Genomic DNA, 13,495 nt, shown 5'->3' with positions numbered 1-13,495 from the left:
TGAGTTCATGGTTCTCTAATGTCCCCAATTCCTGTCCTATTTCACAGATGACTTTATCGTGCCAGTAGTGGAGAGGGAGCCCTTTGATTCTTATCCAAAAGGGGATCTGCGCCGGGAAGGATGAGGAGATGACCGGTTCCCATTTTTGGAGAATCACCATCCAATAGTCAAAATGGTATGGTCGGTTATCAAGTACGCTCTGGAGATCATCTTCCCTCTCAAATCGAAACTGGAAGCAGTCGTGGCCAAGATCTGACCCTACCGCTCTTCCTCTTAGGTTCCATTTCCTGGGGAGTGACGGAATCAGGGCCCTCATACGCTGTTCTTGAGGGTTTGTGAGTCTCCCTATCAGGGTGAGAGAGTTGTCTTTGACCAGATCTGTTGTATCCAGGTATGGAGCTTTCATTCTTCTAAGACCCTGATTTTGTGACGGCTGCGCCAGTCCTTTACCTTTTTCCATAGCTGAGAAGCGTTTGTTCATGTTGCCTTGCGCCAGAAGAGAGTATCACCCTCAGGAGGCCCTGGGAATGAACCGTTGGATACTGGAGGAGTAGAACTGTCGACTCCAAGTATGCACTTGGAAGGGTTTGAGTTTCAGGGCGGTAAGTGGGGTGTAAACGAAGCGGGATTTGGTTACTGAGGGAGTAGATCAAGCACAATGAGAGTTGGAGATTGGGTTGAGGCGGTGTAGATCTGGTGGTAGAAGGATCCAGATTGTCAAAAGATGGAAAAAGTTGCTTGGAAGATGCTTCTTAGAGAAAAGAACTAGGGTTTGGTGGAAGAAAGTTCTAACAGATTTGAAAAAGTTTCTAAAATGGGGAAGTTAGGAGTGTTGTCACAATCCTCAAGATCCACGCTTTGCTCCACATGTCAACGCCTCGGGGATAGTGCCTGGGAGAGAACTCTACGACCAGCAACAAAAGTTCCTCTCTGCTTTGAGTTATGCGTGATGGTCTTATTCATGACATTTTTAATGTTAATTATTCATGAAGTCAACAAATACGTAATCTAGTAATTTCCACTAAAATTCATCACTAGCTAGAGGTAGGATCATGTGTAGATGCCATTCTTGTTGGTTCAAATTTGATTCATCCTTCAAATTACAATTGACTAGTCTTCTTGATTGAAATGCGAATTTTTATAGAAAGTATGAAAAAACTCAAGCATAAAATATCCATTTATATAAATATGGTACTAGGAGCCGTATGCTCTGACGTCTTGTTATGTACATCAGTACATACATGCCTTAGTATTCTAAGTTTATCTCTTTCTGCCATGGATGCCAACCATGCCATCTGTATGAACAAACATAAAGAAAAGGAATGCGTGTAAACGTTATGACCTTTCCTTTAATTGGGATGGTTTTGAGGCTGCTATTTCGGGCTACCTTTTCTTGTGCTTTCATTCTCTTTCTAGATATGAGATTACGAACCTTTGACCCAAGTAAATTGAAAAGTCATTTTTTTCTTAAACCTACACATAGACTTTGAACTTCTCTCCATAATCTATTGTTTTACGAAAAACTTTCAGGGGTCCTTTTTGCTATCAGGACATTATATTCTGCCATTTTAATTTTTTTTTTAATTAATTAAGTTGAAGCTTGAAATTCTTAGTTGCAACTTGCAACCAATCAACCTTAAATCCACAGGCCAAGAAAATTTCATATTCACCGTAGTAACATTGGTTCATTGCAGCCTTTAAACGATGAAAAGGGTTGAAGAAGGTAACTACTAATCAAGAGAGTCAAAATAATGGTACTGGCCCATGAAGAGCCACTTCTTGTGGAGTTAAAATAGAAATGCATCGAAGTACGGCACGATAATGGACCCAACGCTTCACATGGTGCCAAAAATTATACATGTGCATTGTGCGAATTCATCTTATAAGGGCGGCTTTGGAGAAATAGTACAGATAAAGTAGAGAGATGAGAGATCCCATACATATTTTATATTTGATTGTTTTTCTTAGGGCTGGATGTTAGGAAGTTGACTGGAGCTTACTTAAAAAATTTCCAATAATTTTTCAACCCATTATTTTTTGAGAGGTAGATTCTTATTCCATTAAATTTTGAGGAGGTAAATAGTACTTTGAATTTGTGGAGTGTATATATATATATATCATAATTTTATAAATAACTTTCTATATATCATATTTTAGTACATATCGCTATATTTTTTTTAAAAAAATATTTTTCTACATTTATACTATTTATAGTTATATTTGACTCTATACTATGTTATTTTAAAAAAAAAATACTTTATTTAATATATTTTTTCCAGAAACTTATATAAAAAGTTATACTATATCCAAATTGTTAAGGATAAAATAAAATAAATGAAAAAATCACTATGTATTACTCCCTGAAATGACCAATCTACCCAATATCTTTCCCTATATAGAAACTCTCTCACGGCAACAACTACCTAAAAAATGGCTTCCAAAAAAATCTCCTTAATCCTTCTCCTCTCCCTATTAAGTTTCTACTCTGAAATCGTCAAGTCTCAAAACTGTAACTGCCCCCCAAACGTCTGTTGCAGTCAGTTCGGTTATTGCGGTACCACAGCCGCTCACTGTAGTCCTACGTGCCGATCAGGTCCTTGTAGAGGCAGTGGAATACGTCATCTGGTGCTGATGCTGTTGGTAACATTGTGACACAAGGATTCTTTGACGGCATCATTAACCAAGCCGGTAATGGTTGCGCCGGAAAAAGATTCTATACCCGTGACTCTTTCATTAACGCCACCACTACTTTCCCTAGCGTTGCTAATTCTGTTACTAAACGTGAAATTGCAACCATGTTTGCTCATTTCACTTACCAGACTGGACGTAAGAATCTTTTTCCGGTTCTATGTCCTTTTTTTTTATATATCAAGAATTTTCTTGGGTTAAACTTATACTTCTATTTTGATGACCAACATGGGTACGTCCTGATTTTGGGGGATAGGTAATTTACGAAAAAGTTAGAAAATAAATTAATTTTGAGAGCTTATATTTATGTAAACTATTTTATAAATTTGAGAGGTAATAGGCCAATGTTACCCATGACCAGTTCGGATGACCAAGAGTGGCAAGATACAATAGTAGACTAAAGACTATGGAAACAATTATTCTTTACGTTTGCATTTACAATGGTGTTTGAAATGTACACATAATTATTAAACTACTATAGCATACAAAAGTTTGTGACAATCATATTATCTAGATGTAAGAGATTCATGCATACCTCAAATCTTGGATATTATAAAAATTGAGCATTTGATTTGATCTCAATTGGTCCGTTTGTTCCTAAGTACTAACCACTATGTTTCGTTTGCATATCTATATTGCACAGACTTCTGCTATATAGAGGAGATAAACGGAGCGTCACGTTCATTTTGCGACCAGAGCAACAGGCAATATCCATGTGCACCGGGAAAGAGCTACCATGGTCGTGGTCCGCTCCTACTATCATGGAACTATAACTACGGACCGTGTGGCCAGAGTCTCGGCCTCGACCTTTTACGCCAGCCTGAGCTGGTCAGTAGTAAGCCAGTTGTGGCCTTCAGGACGGCTATGTGGTTTTGGATGAAGAGCGTGAGGCCTGTGCTGAACCAGGGATTTGGAGCCACCATAAGAGCTATCAGCAGTTTGGAGTGTAACGGTAGGAACTTGGGTGCAGTAAATGCAAGGATTAGGTACTATAGAGACTATTGTGGGCAGCTTGGTGTAGATTCTGGTGCCAATGTCACTTGTTGAAAAGTCTTCGAACATAGACGAGATGTGTGACAAGTGAGTGTTTTAGGTGAAATAAAAAAAGAAGTTATTAAACATGTAATCTTGTGAAAATGAATCGAATTATAAAGTAAAATAAAGATTTGTTTTCATACATATACGGTATCTGCTTAGCTTAGGTATGTTCGCAAGAGTTGGTATCTTGGTACAAAAAGATTGTATTTAAACGCAAGAAAAAATTGCATTTGATAGTAAACGAAACGGTGCGTTGTCAAAGTCTCAAGGAGATTTTTTTAAGAAGAATAGTAAACGGTGCGGTAGTCAAACAGAACGGAACGGTCTAAGCGGTTTGAATGATTACAATTATACGATAAGACATATTGGAGCGTTCTGGAAAAGTAAAATTATTCCAATCGCTTTCACAGTTTCACACAACTCTTTATACTAGTAAATTACTATTTTTGGTTGAAGAAAGCAAATAAAAATAGTAATACAAATTTCATTATTCAACTCTTTCATATTTGAATGTTTTCTAACGGAAATACCTCAGCCAGATAACCCAAAAAAAAACTTTTATTTCTTACATAGATATTGAATGGACTGGGTCTGGCACATAAGACCTCTGTTCTAAAACTCGGACGTGCAGCCGCCTAGGCGTCCGCATAGGCGTTCGTCGGTGGTGCACCGCCGCGGTTTTAGCCAATTCGTTACAATAAGTCGGATAAGCAATAAATCACTTAAAACCCGACTAATCGCCGCCTAATTGTCCAGAAATCGGACAAAAAGACCAATTTGAACAGTAAAATTTTGGATTTTGAAGACAAATGTTTGGGCCATAAGACAGCCCATTTGCTTGAGTTGAGCTGGGATCTCCTCTATGCATTTATAGAAGACTTTGAGGCTCCTCTTCTAAGGAATTAGTCGATGTGGGACAAATGTCACTGGTTTCTAATTTTTTTTTTCTGACTTGTGCTACTTAAAATAAAAGAAAGGTTGCATCAGAGTAGAATCGAACACCACACCTCTTACTGCAACAATTGCTAAGCAAACCACTGAGCTATGTTGATTATTCGTTAAACATTCACATGTAATGGTATGTATACATATATTTATAATTTAAAACATATAAAAACTAATCCCCGCGTATACCCCGCTTAATCCCCGATTTTTCGGTAACTCGCTAGGCCCAGGATTGCCGTCCGATTAGCGCCTAGCGTAGTTTCTAACAGGGCATAAGACACATAACCTTCTAGAAGTAAATAAACATAAAATAAATGTCTTTGGATTGTGAGATGACGACGATTATCGGCTGTGTACTCTCTCTCGAGAGATTATAGCGAATTTTGTTAGAGCATCTCTAAAATACATTTTATAATAATACACTTTATAATTTCAAATCTAAGATATTCTCTATGACTTCAAATATGAACAAAAAAAAACTTCAAAGCTTCAATTGAAACTCTATATTTGAAGTTTCACTTCTCAAAATTTCAAATTTGAAGTTTCATATTTTTATTTATATTTTGGTCCCTACAATTACACATCACATTTATAATTCAAAAATACTTTTTTGTTTATTATTTTAATCCTTATAAAAATTATATCTCATAAATTTTTTACACATAAAATTAAATAAAACTTTAAAAGAAGATTTAAAATATTTAAAACTAGATTTAGATAACAAAAATATACAAAACAAACTTAACAATAAAACTTAAAAAAAATTACATGAAGACATAACTATTACACAGATTTAAATATTACAACAACACTAATAGTCAGGTAAGTTTGATCCGGAACCTTAAAAATTTTCAAATATTGTCCAATTTTTTTGTGTAATTGAAGATGATTGTTGTTGTTGTTGTTGATGATGATGTCTTTTCGTACAATTCTTTCTTGTTCATATTGAATATATTCACGAGTATTAATATCATCGATAAAAATTAGTCTTTTAGCAATATTTTATGTTTCTATTTTTACTTTCTTGTTCTTATCTAATGAATTTACAAGTATTAATATCTCTCAGTTTCAACAATTTTTATCTCTATTCTACAAATTAAATATGAGAAGAGCTATTTTTACTTCGAAATGCACTAGTAGATCATATATGCATTACGAAAATCACTTTATGGAATAAAATGGTATTTTTCTTGAAGTTTAATATTAATTAAGTTATTTTGTTTAAAATTTTATATTTTAATATAATATTTTATTAATTAATATTGTTGTAATATGTTTATATATGTGCTAGTTATTTACAAAAGTCTTATGAATTCAAATTAGTTATGACAAATATAAGGACCATATTATAAAATACAAATAGTTTTGAAGTTAAGTTTGAAGTTTTGCTCTTTGAGAATAACACATTTAAACTTCAAATATAGAGTTTTGGAAACACTTCAAAATAGAATTCATTTTTGGAAATGCTCTTGGTAGTGATTTGGGGATCATAACTCCGTAATTATTTTTATGTCATCTTTAGTATTTATTTTATTGATCTGGTTAAGATGTTTTAATTTCTTTCTCAAAAAAAAGAGATGTTTTAATTTCTAAATGAGTTTAAGTAGTTTTGTACCAATATTTATTTTATTGATCTGGTTAAGATGTTTTAATTTCTTTGTCATATATAACCCACACATACATTAACATATTTAAATATGGATTATATTAAACGACTATACTAATAAAAATCAGTAATCTGTAGAACTCAAGTGAAGCCATATTTTGAGAAAACATAAAAACTGAAAACCATATTTTAGTAGTTTTTCTAATTGACAAATATATTTCTTAATATAGAAGTGGACACAGATGGAATATCCGTCTTTCTGGAGGTATTCATGATCCGATATGTTTCATACAAATAATCAATTATCAGATTTAAACCATAGCTATGCGGATATTTGGTGTCATGGATATCCAGAATTTTTTTTAGATTTTTAATCAAATATCCGATTCGATCTATACAATTAAAAAAATCCAAAATAATATAAAATAATATTATTTATTACAAAATAATAAAATATTTACTTTTAAAAAATTCTAATAACTAATATAATAAATTTCTTAAATAAAAATATTTTAAAAATATAATATATAATAGGAGAAAAATGGGTTTTTGCAAATATGACTCAAAACTTAAAGTCAAACCCAAAACTAACCAATGTTTTTTTTTTGGAACTTTGACTTGCCTCTTTCATCCTCAAAATTCAGATTATTCACGAAAATGCCATCACATTTTTTTTCTTTGTTTTTGAAAATGCATATTTTACTCTATCACCCTCATCTTCCTCAAGTATTCACAATATTTTCATTGCCATCAATACACCAACCACCATGAACAACCAATTTGAAGCTCTTAATGCACCTAAAAATCGATATACACTTTTTCTTTCTCAATTCTAATGAACTAAAAACAACATCTCTTTACTTTCTCTCCATATTCATCCAAAAAACCCAAGATTTTGATTCTAAAAAGTTTATGGTTCATAGAGCCATTGAAGCTTATGATTCTTGGTGGGTCACTTTTGTTTGAGATTCTGGGTGCTTTGAGAAGACTTTTGTGTGCTAAATAAGTTATCTCACTGGTTGAAACTATGAAATCAGTTTTTTCTCAGATCTGTTGGTATGGCTGTAGACGACTAAAATGGAAGTCTTCTGGTCAATGCAGAGGTTAGTTTTGCAATTGACTTTAAAATGTGTTTTTATAGACGACTTACATGGAAGTCGTCCATCTTTGTTTGTTAAAACAAAATTTGAGACGACTTACATGTAAGTCGTTTAGGGTAAACGGGTTAGTTTTGCATTTGCCCGGATTGTGTCAGAAATTTTGACTTTTCCTGGACGAATTACACGTAAGTCGTCCAGTAGAAAATTAAAAAATCAATATTTTGTTATATGTAAGTCGTCTCACGTTAGTTTTGCAGTTGAAAATAAAACAAAAAAATTTACTTTTTTCTAGACGAAGTTGTCCGTCCGACGACTTACATTGAAGTCGTCCATAATTTTATTCCGAGATTATGGTTAAACCTTGCTTATATTGGACGAATTCCATGTAAGTCGTCGGACGGACCCGGTCAAATGCAAAACTAACCTAAATGGACGACTTCCTAGAAGTCTACCAGACGACCTCCGTGGAAGTCGTTGGCGTCAATGTTTGATAAACTGTTTATAATTACATGATTTTAATTTTCGCTTATCAAAATATTTTTTACAAAATTTATAAATTATTTTTAAGATCAACTATACCAGACGACTTCTGTGGACGTCGTCCAGAAGACTTAACAGAATCTCAGAAGACTCAGAAGACTTAGCGAGACTATATTCGTAAAAATGAGTTTTGTTTTTTTGTTTGGTCACAAGGGTCTGACTGTAATTTCACAAGGCTTTTGGGTTACTTTTGCATTTGATTCAAGTTTGGGTATATTTTTGCAATCAAAATCAAGTTTTAAGTCATATTTGGTAAATCCATTTATAAAAGTTGTACATAATTTTTTTTAAATATATGTATATATATATATATATGTGCATATAAGATCAGCTTTGATCATTGTTTCTAAAAATATTAGTATTTGTGATTTGATTTGTTTTTTTACGGATATTGATAATAGTTACGGATATATGTTCGAATCAAAACGAATAACGAATCGAATCAAAATTTATAGATAATTTATCGACTCATAATTTTTATTTTGCTTTATGTTTAAATTTCTTCCCCACCATGTTATTACAGATGTTTTTTATTTACAAATTTTACTTTCAAAAATCTATAGGCAAAACAAAGGAAGAATACTCTTATCAACAGTTCATAAACAAATTATTGAATTTTATTACTTTTAAATGAACGTTTTGATGTTTGTGTGGAAATTTCCTTACGTAACGAAATGGTCTATAAACCAAAAAGTCTTACATGAGTTGACCTTGACTTGGAAAGCAAGAAACAGTTGTCTCTCACAACGTCTACTTCACGGATCCGACAATGGTCGTTACTCTCCCTCATCGTCCCAACCAGCTTGATGTGCCATTGTCCACTATAAAACACCAACCTAATATACATCTCTAAGTCCCAAACACATACAAACAACATCAAAAACAATGGCGAATAACGCCAAATCCACAACAAAAAAACACCCATTAGTCCTTCTCACAACTCTCTCTGTCTTGATCCTAACCGTTTCCAAACCAGTGACCTCCCAGAACTGCGGGTGTGCCTCTGACTTCTGCTGCAGCAAATGGGGTTACTGTGGTCAGACAGAGGACTACTGTGGCGACGGCTGTCGTGAAGGCCCTTGCCAAGGCGGTGGTGGCGGTGGCGGTGGCGGTGGCGGTGGCGGTGGAGGCGGAGACGCCGTTTCGCTTGAAGAAACGGTGACACCAGAATTCTTTAACTCTATAATAAGCCAAGCAAGAGATGGTTGTGCAGGTAAAGGGTTTTACTCTCACAACGCCTTCATTGCCGCAGCCAACTCCTATCCGAGCTTCGGTTCTTCCATCTCCAAACGCGAGATCGCTGCGTTCTTTGCTCACGTCACTCATGAAACAGAATGTAAGTAAATCTCTTAGGGTTTTAGACATTCAGTTATTTTGGTTTGGATCAGTTATTTCATTTGCAAAACAATTAATTTTTGATTTTTGGATCTAAATATAAAAAAATTATGTAAAATTAATAAAACTCTATTAAGGTAATTATAATAGCTTTAGTTTATCTTGATTTAATTGGTTTACATATATAACTTTGGTTCGATCTAGTTTATTTATTTTTAGTTTAGCTTGTATGCCACTAACTAATAGAATTTAAGTTCAAAAAAAAAAAAAACTAATAGAATTCGTTTTTGTAACCATTTGGTTATACCTCGTTGCAGTCATGTGCTACATTGAGGAAATAGATGGACCAGCCAAGGCTGAAGACTATTGCGACAAAGAGAACACAGACTTCCCATGTGCACCAGGAAAGGGCTACTATGGTCGTGGTCCGATCCAGCTCTCCTGGAACTACAACTACGGTCAATGTGGCAGAGACCTAAACGAGAACATATTGGCTTCCCCAGAGAAAGTGGCTCAAGACCCAGCTCTTGCTTTCAAAACCGCTTTCTGGTTCTGGACCACTAATGTTAAGGGGAAATTTAACCAGGGCTTTGGAGCGACCATTAGAGCTATAAATGGTATGGAGTGTAGCGGAAGAAATCCTGCAACGGTCGAGAAAAGGATTGGATATTTCCGTGACTACTGTGGTAAGCTTGGAGTTGAACCTGGAGATAACCTCTCTTGTTAAGCTTTGTCTCACGAAAGAAACAATGTTCGAAATATAATAAAAGTGATAAAATAAGAGAAACGTTATCATATGATACTATTGTTGTATTAGTAATGTAATGAAACGATGGATGATTTTAACTAAATGCGTCGATTTTTGGCGCAAAATGTAATACATACTATATTATTCCTTGTTTTAGTTATAAAATTTTAACTAGATCTCGAACCGCGCAACCGCACGGATTTTTGTTTCCATTTATTTTTATATAAACATTTTGTTTTCAATTCTAAATTGATATATATTATAATATATATGTGTCTATCAATTTTTAAAACATAATAAGTTTACGGTATATTTTTTCATTGAATAGATTGTTTCAAACTTTCACATGTATTTGTATCTTTTTCTATATATATATATTTTCGGATTATTATTTCATTATTAAAATCGTAACTATATATATAAAGATTAGTAAAATATTTTTTATTATCATATTCAAAAATATTGTAACATTTCATAAATTTAGAAAGTTTTTAAAAAATTAAACTTTCCGCTTCATAGATTTATATTATCGAGTAAATAATTAAACATTTAGTTTTTGTTTAATTTTTAAAACAAACTATATAGTTTAAAATTTGTTTTCATTAGTTTAAGGTAGTAAAGATTAATCATAGGTAGATAATATGATTTTGTTATTTAAAAAAAAAAATCTTTATAATTTTAAAAGTTAACATAGACAAATATTTAAATAATTAACATATGTAGGTATAGTATTACAATATTAAATTATATCTATTAATTTGTACTATCTATAAATCCAATGAATCATCTATTGTTTAAATCCAATTATTGATAGCCCAATAAAAATTAATGGTAGACCCAAAATTTAAATGATAAGATTAGAGATTAAATGTAACATGACTTTCTAGGAATATGTCCATTAGATCCATTTTTAAAAAAAATCACACATGAATCAAAGTTGTGACGTTCGTGCGGATATTTTTTTCATTTTATAAATGAATTTTATATTGTTAGAAATGTTTTAAATTTATAATTTCTATTTTATTATTATATATTGTGTAACTTTATAATATTATTGTTTATATTTTTTATTCGGTATTATTAATATATAGTGACTTATTTAATACCTTTTACTTTGTTATTAATTTTTATTTCTTACAAATATATTTTCTAGTTAGGTACAATAAAATAACAATATGAAATAATTAAATAGATAACCTTCTTCAAAATATGTTTTCTCTTTAATATATACATTTTTGATATAATACATTCTTAAAATTTATTTATTTATATTATAGAAAAAGATATGTTTAAGATAATTTATATTTACATGTTGTTTTTAAAAAAATATAGTTTAACATATAATATTTTAGTATTTTACGGGATTTATAAGTAGAAACACTGTTTAAATATTATAACCCTATTATTTTAGTAAATTTTATATATAGTAGCATCTATCGTATTATTTTAGTAAATTTTATTGATATAAGATTTTTTGTATTGTATGATATTAAGTTTTCATTTTATTTTTAATTAATATTTCAAAATATTATATTGCTTTAATTTTTACAACATATATAGTTTGGTTTCGTAGTGCATTTAAAATTTTTTCCTATTTATTATCTACGATTTTATATTTTGTAAAATTTAAAATATTATTATTTTGAGGTTGAATATTTATTTTCAAAATTTTATATTTTATCCAGAAAACTTTGAAAAGTTACACTACTATTTTTGAGTTTGGAAGATGGCTTGAATTTTGAATTTTTTTTGTTACTACATTAGTACATTATTTTATAAAAATATTTGAATTTTTGGTAATATTTTCTAAATATTTTTCAACAGATTTTGTTATAATTAAAAATATAATTAAAAATTGATTTGTCATTAATATTTTTAATAAATTACTAAAATTTCATATTTTCCTAATAATATATTTTTTAAATAGTATATGAACTAAAGGTTATTATAAACTATTATAAATTGTATATAAACATTTTAAACAACATATTTTTGAGAATTTCAAAAAAAGAAAGATAATATGCAGTTGTAGATATAAAAGTTTAACCTACGTTTATAAATTTATTTTGTATAAAAATATTATATAGTTTACAAATTTAACTCATTTTAATGATGAGTGGTAATTTATTTAGAAGCAAAGTGGGTCAAGGCAGCAGAGAGAAGTAATATCAGAAGCAAAGTGGGTCAAGGCAGCAGAGAGAAGTAACACAAGAGGCGCTCAGCGCAAGCCACCGGAGGCCAAGGGAACTTCAAACCCGAAAGAGCCAAATCAAAAATCCTAAGTTTTATGGATCAGGTTTTATTAGCATTTCATCTATGCAAGGAAGGTGGGGTTTGCGGGAAAGAAGTTTTAAAGTATTCACTGAGATTAATGAGCGTCTATGTTTTATTTGGTTTCAAGGGTCTGTGGTTTTATCTTTTTGAATTGTTGTTCTTGTTATCTTTTAAGTTCTGGAATAAAAATGGTATTTTCTTTTGTTGGTGGTGTGTGTATGGAGTCTGGCTTTGTTACTGTAGGTTCTAGTCTCTTCGTGAGAGAACTGAAGCATGCTACGGGTTATAGACCTAAGTATATAGAGGTTTATAGTTGGTTTGAAGGGATGTGGCTGGGTTATGGATACATGAGGAACAGGAGTGCTTTGCTTTGTATATATTATATTGTTGCTGATTCTTGGTATCATAGGGTCTTCTTCCTTAAGATGGCCTGCTCACGCACTGTCTACAGGTGGGGCACCCGGTGCCAATGGTTATTGATGCTGCAGTGGGTAAATTTGGTTTTTGGTTGGTGGAGTGGATCGTCGGTTTTGATTTTGATGTTGGGTTTGTTCCTCAGATCATATTATAGCCTTTGGATCCTTAGCTTGAATACCAAAATGTTCATACAAATGTGTTACGGTCATATGCGGAGATATATATGGCCATATTTTAAAGAATTTTTTATTGAATCTCATGTGGAATATGCCATGAGGTATTGGTTAGATATTGAGGTATTGGTCAAAGGATAGATATTGAGGCGGTGGTCAAAGGAAAACAAGTTTTTCTTACTTTTGTTTATGGAGACCCGGTGCAAAAGTTACAAGAACAGGTCTGGGAGAGACTAACTCGGTATGGATTATCACGCTCTGAACTATGGTTTATTATTGGAGATCTAAACGAGATTACTGGAAATCATGAAAAGGATGGGGGATCCCTGAGAAGTGCCACCTCATTCATACCCTTTAACAATATGATAAGGAATAGTGGTCTACTAGAATTTCCGGCTCGCGGTAATAAATGGTCATGGCAAGCAAAGAGAGGTAAAGGAAAAGGAGCAATGACGATCAGGTGTCGATTAGATAGGGCCTTGGCAAATGAGGAGTGGCATACACTGTTCCCATGTTCTTACACAGAATATTTGAGGATGGTGGGCTCTGATCATCGCCCTGTGATAGCTTTTTTGGAGGATAAGGTATTTAGGAAAAAAAGAGGTCAGTTCAGGTTTGATAAGAGATGGAT

General features: G+C 32.4%; 1 protein-coding gene and 2 pseudogenes across 1 annotated transcript; all 3 read left to right on the top strand.

Annotated features, from left to right (window-relative positions):
- Positions 1–2,430: 2,430 nt before the first annotated feature.
- Positions 2,431–3,867, top strand: LOC106333108 (annotated as a pseudogene).
- A 4,895-nt stretch (positions 3,868–8,762) lies between these two features.
- LOC106331780 (basic endochitinase CHB4-like) lies at positions 8,763–10,147 on the top strand. Its single transcript, XM_013770192.1, has 2 exons — positions 8,763–9,253; positions 9,570–10,147. Exons 1-2 carry the CDS (start codon positions 8,803–8,805, stop codon positions 9,977–9,979), a joined length of 861 nt encoding a protein of 286 aa, XP_013625646.1. The 5' UTR covers positions 8,763–8,802; the 3' UTR covers positions 9,980–10,147.
- A 3,079-nt stretch (positions 10,148–13,226) lies between these two features.
- Positions 13,227–13,495, top strand: part of LOC106329953 — a 5,910-nt pseudogene continuing 5,641 nt past the window's right edge.

This window comes from Brassica oleracea, chromosome C3 (genome assembly GCF_000695525.1).
Source record: "Brassica oleracea var. oleracea cultivar TO1000 chromosome C3, BOL, whole genome shotgun sequence".
NCBI classification, from domain to species: Eukaryota; Viridiplantae; Streptophyta; class Magnoliopsida; order Brassicales; family Brassicaceae; genus Brassica; species Brassica oleracea.
The sequence above is the reverse complement of the archived record's forward strand: the minus strand, read 5'-3'. Positions and strand labels throughout refer to the sequence as shown.

Excerpts from the sequence above, each read along its gene's own strand:
- LOC106331780 (XM_013770192.1), top strand. The coding sequence starts at position 8,803 with ATGGCGAATAACGCCAAATCCACAACAAAAAAACACCCATTAGTCCTT. Across the intron at positions 9,254-9,569 it reads CGTCACTCATGAAACAGAAT|TCATGTGCTACATTGAGGAA; the intron begins GTAAGTAAATCT and ends ACCTCGTTGCAG.